Genomic DNA, 1,218 nt, shown 5'->3' with positions numbered 1-1,218 from the left:
GGACTCTATCTTTCAAATAATTTTCGATCTCCTCCCCACGTTTTCCAGCTTGCTTTGTGACGTAATGTTTAATGTAATCCATTTTGGCATCTGCCAAATCGTACATCTCCTTCATGCCTTCAACCTTCGCCGCCTCCTTGAAAGTTTCCATGGCCTGAAACAGCATTTGAATATTCGGAGTCAACTTACCTAATAACTTGGAGTCAAGATTTTTCATGTCCTTCTCCGCTGCTACGACGTGAAGTCTATACTGCTCGGCGCGTGCAGTCCAATTTTGAATCTGCGTGGAAAGATCAGACATTTTTTCGTTGTCAATATTATCTTTGTGACGTGTCAAATCGTTCATTAAATGCGTAATATTGTCTGTTACTGCTTTCGTCTTCTTGCCTACTTCACCTTCATACCCCTCCAACCACCCCTTCACCGCGGCGACAGACACCGCAAGCCCAGCACGGCCGTGGCCAATTTTAGTATTTAAGGTGTCTAGTACATCTTTAAGCTTTGTTTGAAGATTATTATCATAAGTTATCACTTCATTTTCGTTTTTCACCGCACCAAGCACACCACTCAAAAATCCCATCACCGCATCACACAGCCTATCCAAGTCAGAGTACACAATCCCCTGGCCAGTGTAGCCTTTGGACTCAGAGTTGAAGCCGAGAAACTTTTCGAGGCCAGTGCAGAGGTTATTAAGGATGTTAGTAGGGTTATTATTTGAGGTAATTTTAAGGTTCAAAATTTAGTCAAATTTCTTGTCAAGCTCCCTAGGCGACACATGGTCAGGGCAGTGGCAAGAGGTGGAAGAGGGGAAGTGAAGGGTGACAAGGCACAAGTTATTATAATGGTCTAAAGAGGTCATAGCGGTATTATGGCGAGGTAATTCGAGGGATGTAGAGTGGGTTAGGGAGCGATGTAGAGTGGATTAAGGGGCGATGTAGAGTGGGTAAAGGAGCGATGTAGAGTGGATTAGGGAGCGATGTAGAGTGGGTTAAGGAGCGATGTGGAGTGGGTTAAGGAGCGATGTAGAGTGGGTTAGGGAGCGATGTAGAGTGGATTAGGGAGCGATGTGGAGTGGGTTAGGGAGCGATGTAGAGTGGATAAGGAGCGATGTAGAGTGGGTTAAGGGGCGATGTAGAGTGGGTTAAGGGGCGATGAAGAGTGGGTTAAGGGGCGATGAAGAGTGGGTTAAGGAGCGGTGTGGAGTGGGTAAAGGAGCGA

At 46.1% G+C, this 1,218-nt stretch overlaps 1 protein-coding gene across 1 annotated transcript; it reads left to right on the top strand.

Annotated features, from left to right (window-relative positions):
* Window positions 1-60, top strand: BBBOND_0005390 (hypothetical protein, conserved; the record flags this gene model as incomplete). Its single annotated transcript, XM_012915365.1, has 1 exon — window positions 1-60. A coding segment is annotated over one exon (60 nt), but the record flags the coding sequence as incomplete, so codon positions are not given.
* Between the last annotated feature and the right edge of the window lie 1,158 nt (window positions 61-1,218).

The sequence above is a fragment of the Babesia bigemina genome, scaffold Bbigscaff_73818 (assembly GCF_000981445.1).
Source record: "Babesia bigemina genome assembly Bbig001, scaffold Bbigscaff_73818".
Lineage (NCBI taxonomy): Eukaryota > Apicomplexa > Aconoidasida > Piroplasmida > Babesiidae > Babesia > Babesia bigemina.
The sequence above is the reverse complement of the archived record's forward strand: the minus strand, read 5'-3'. Positions and strand labels throughout refer to the sequence as shown.